Source organism: Euprymna scolopes, chromosome 29, assembly GCF_053919585.1.
Source record: "Euprymna scolopes isolate OS-2025 chromosome 29, ASM5391958v1, whole genome shotgun sequence".
In the NCBI taxonomy this organism is placed as follows: domain Eukaryota; kingdom Metazoa; phylum Mollusca; class Cephalopoda; order Sepiida; family Sepiolidae; genus Euprymna; species Euprymna scolopes.
The window spans coordinates 19,654,132-19,657,594 of NC_136510.1; the positions used below are offsets into that span (position 1 = coordinate 19,654,132).

The 3,463-nt window shown below is 36.5% G+C and overlaps 1 protein-coding gene across 1 annotated transcript; it reads left to right on the forward strand.

Moving 5' to 3' along the window:
• Positions 1–2,376: 2,376 nt before the first annotated feature.
• LOC145252860 (zinc finger BED domain-containing protein 5-like) lies at positions 2,377–2,910 on the forward strand. Its single transcript, XM_080112872.1, has one exon. The coding sequence runs from the start codon at positions 2,377–2,379 to the stop codon at positions 2,908–2,910; it is 534 nt and encodes a 177-aa protein (XP_079968998.1).
• The last annotated feature ends 553 nt before the right edge of the window (positions 2,911–3,463 follow it).

The following is a 3,463-nucleotide window of genomic DNA, read 5'->3' on the forward strand; positions in this document are numbered from 1 at the left end:
CCTCTATGTTAAAAAAATTTCTTTCAAGATAAAAAAGGTATTTCAGCAGGGTCTCGAAATTAATGCTGGCATAAGAAAAGAAGAACATCCGGAATTGTAAGAAAGACAATTTATTAAGCTGCTAACGTTGTCTTCAGCTCTACTAACAACGTGAGACGTTTACACACATTTGTAAGGCGGCAGCAAAAGCAATAAGTAAAAATCCTTATCTGCATTTTTTTCTTTTTAACAAAACTTTTTATTACACCGTTACTCTCCCGTCACAACAATATTTAAAAAGTCTCTAGTTGCCACATCTCTATCTAGCCTGGTCGCATTTATTCTTACTCCGACCGCACGCCGGCCACAGCCGGCCAATTCTCGTCCCCGACTTTATACATCCATTTTCTTTGGCGGGCGTTTTGCTTCTCCGACCACGTGGTTCATTTTTTTCTCTTTTCCTTCTTTTTTCTTCTCGCGCACACTTTCTAATTTGCATATGCGCCTCTATAGGCTACTGCTGCTATTTTTTAGTCACTTTGCAAGCCAGCCATCCTTCACTGCCGCTGACACCTTCCCACCTGCTCATATGCACTATGCTACGATATCGGGTCCACGGATATCAGGATCACTTCGTTTATAATCAAGTCATTTCTTATCATATTTCATGTTTTCACTCTTTCAACCGAAATCTTACTTCTCTCATTCACCTTCTCTATAAGCCATGTGACGTCACATAGATTCCTAGCATAGAGTAGGTCGTGCTGAGCTTCGCATGCATAAACTAATTCTCCGGCTGCATTTAATCACTTCGTATCATCGGGACTCTTCAGATTACTGTTCTAATCTTGAGTGTTATTTGCACAACGTTTCAGTCGATGAAGCCTCGAGCTTCTTGACGAACTCGGGAATCTTTCTATAGAATTCGGAAATATAACATCCTATCGTTCCGTTAGTGATGACTGGTTAGAAGTGCTAAGTAATTCGTAACTGCATTTGCAGTGCCGTCCACACTGAGCCCTAGACCTTCAACCCCCAGAACTATAACTTTATAACTTAAATTTTTCCAAGTACTGTATCAATTACGCGACAGATACTTGACAAAAAGATTCCCGAGTTCGACAGAAAGATCATCGAGTTCGAAAAATACACTTAAAGAAGGTCGGAGGTTACGTCGACCAAAACTTTCTGAAAATAACATTCAAGATGAGAACAGTAGTCCGAAGAATCAAAAAATGCAAATAATCAATCCTTATGTCAAAAATTCAGAAACATAATTCCTAATTCCCTGTTTTCATGCTTTCTTTTTTTTCTTTTCTTTTTTTTACATGGAGGTCACCACTTATCAAGGCCCGGAAGCCACTCGGGGATAAGGGCAATTGCGTGTACAGTAATCAATGGGATAGTATCGCAGCAATCGCTAGTATTGGAGATCTGATAAAGTGTCTTACTTAAGGGGGTGGTTCATCAGGAATTTGTTTATGTTGGACTTGAAGACATCCAAGTTGTAGTCAGGTGTGAAACAGGCAAACGGAAGAGAGTCCCACGTGCGTGCACTTCAAAGAAAGAAGCTTTGTTCATGGGATCTACGTTTTGATTTAGGCACAGATAAAGAGTGGGGAAATGCGAATTGAAACAATCAGATATGTACTAGCAAACGTATATTTACTTTTTTACGATTTGAATAGTGACACTGATTCATTAAAGGATAATACATAAAAGAACGCGGATAAGAACAATGCACAGCATTCGAACTATGATATTGATAGGCTCTATGTAAAAAGAAAAGAATGTGGCGGAAGAGTTTTATGTAGTGAATGATAACTTAGACCAGGGGTTCTCATTAGGGATGAATTTCGGGATTTAAGGGGGTGAATTATGACTTTGGAGAAAAGATCTACTGGAGATGCTCTGGGCCGAATACTGTAAATCCAAAAAGCAAAAGGCATTCATTGTATGATCCATCGTCAGGTACTCAAAGCCTCAAAAACACTTCCAGCTCCGCTTGAGAAGGTTTTGGATCAAATAATTCCTAATTGTGAAATTTGTCAAAGGAGGAGCTCTAAACTCCCGACTTTTCAATCAGTTATGTTATGATATAGATGCTACTCACCATTCACTTCTTGTTTACACAAACGTCCGTTGGCTGTCAAGAGGAAATGTAACTGAGCGAATATTTCAGCTTAGGAACCGGCTCAAATTGTTTTTCGAGGTTCAAGGTAAGACTGAATTTCTTGCCTGACTAAACAATGAAGAATGGATCATGCGTCTTGCTTATTTTGTTGAATGAACGGAATCTTCAGATGCAAGGAAGGAATACAAATATAAAATTCGTAGATGCCTTGAGAGGTTTTATGAGCTTGAAAATTGGAAGAGAAAAGTCAATACAAAAAATGTATGTTTGAGAAACTGAAATCCATTCTTGATATTTGTGGTGAAGACTTGATGCTTCCACAATTTGCAAAAAATGAAAATTTGCAGCATTTGACGGCACTGAAAAATGAATTCAGCAGATACTTTCCTGAACTTGGTGATGATGAGTTCGATTTAGTAAGAAATCCATTCAAATTGCCAGTTGAAAGAGTTCCAGATGATTGCCAAGCTAAATTTCTTGAGCTAAAAACTGATTCGGAAGCAAGAGATATGTTTGATGAAAAATCAATAACAGAATTTTGGCCTGTGATGTGCGAATCCTACCCAAAAGTGTCGGAAATAGCTATCCGTGCATTGCTTCCATTTGTATCCACATATATTTGCGAGTCAGGTTTTTCAAGTCTGTTGCAAATAAAAACAAAGCAACGCAGTAGATTAGAGGTAGTGCCCCGTCAAGCATTCCTCCGAATATTTCAGAATTGGCCAAAGCAAAACAATCACAGTTTTTGTCATTTGATGAATCGTAATCTTCTGAATGAAATTGATTGCAGATTTTAATTTCTTGTTATTTTACTTATCTTTTTAAATTGCATTAGTTTCATTTTTTTTTAAGTAATTCATTATAAATAAATAATAAATTCTGCTTTTATTTCTATTTTGTATATCCATCGATATTTTCAATTTGCATTTAATTTATAAAACTTAATTATAAACATAAGCCATGTATAATGTTGTGAATATATATATATATATATATATATATATATATATATACAAATTATATATATATACAAATTAGGAAACATAAAAGTTTTTTTGTAATATTTGCATATTATTTAGAATGCATTTTTGAAAAACATTTTTTGGAAATGAGGGGGGGGTGAATGAACCTTTGACAAATGGTAAAAGGGGTGCATGGGTCAAGCAAGCCTGAGAACCCCTGCGTTAGACAAATAAATTTAAAATATCGATTAACGCAAACTATATAGAAACTAATAAGAACAGCGATGCCTGATTTTGAAACTCGTCGGAAGTAAACGGTGTCACTTAATCCGAGGACCTCGCAACTGAATGAAACATAATTTTGTTCGGTAATGTCATCTAAGCGTAT

Coding starts and splice junctions, on each gene's coding strand:
- LOC145252860 (XM_080112872.1), top strand. CDS start 2,377: ATGTTTGAGAAACTGAAATCCATTCTTGATATTTGTGGTGAAGACTTG.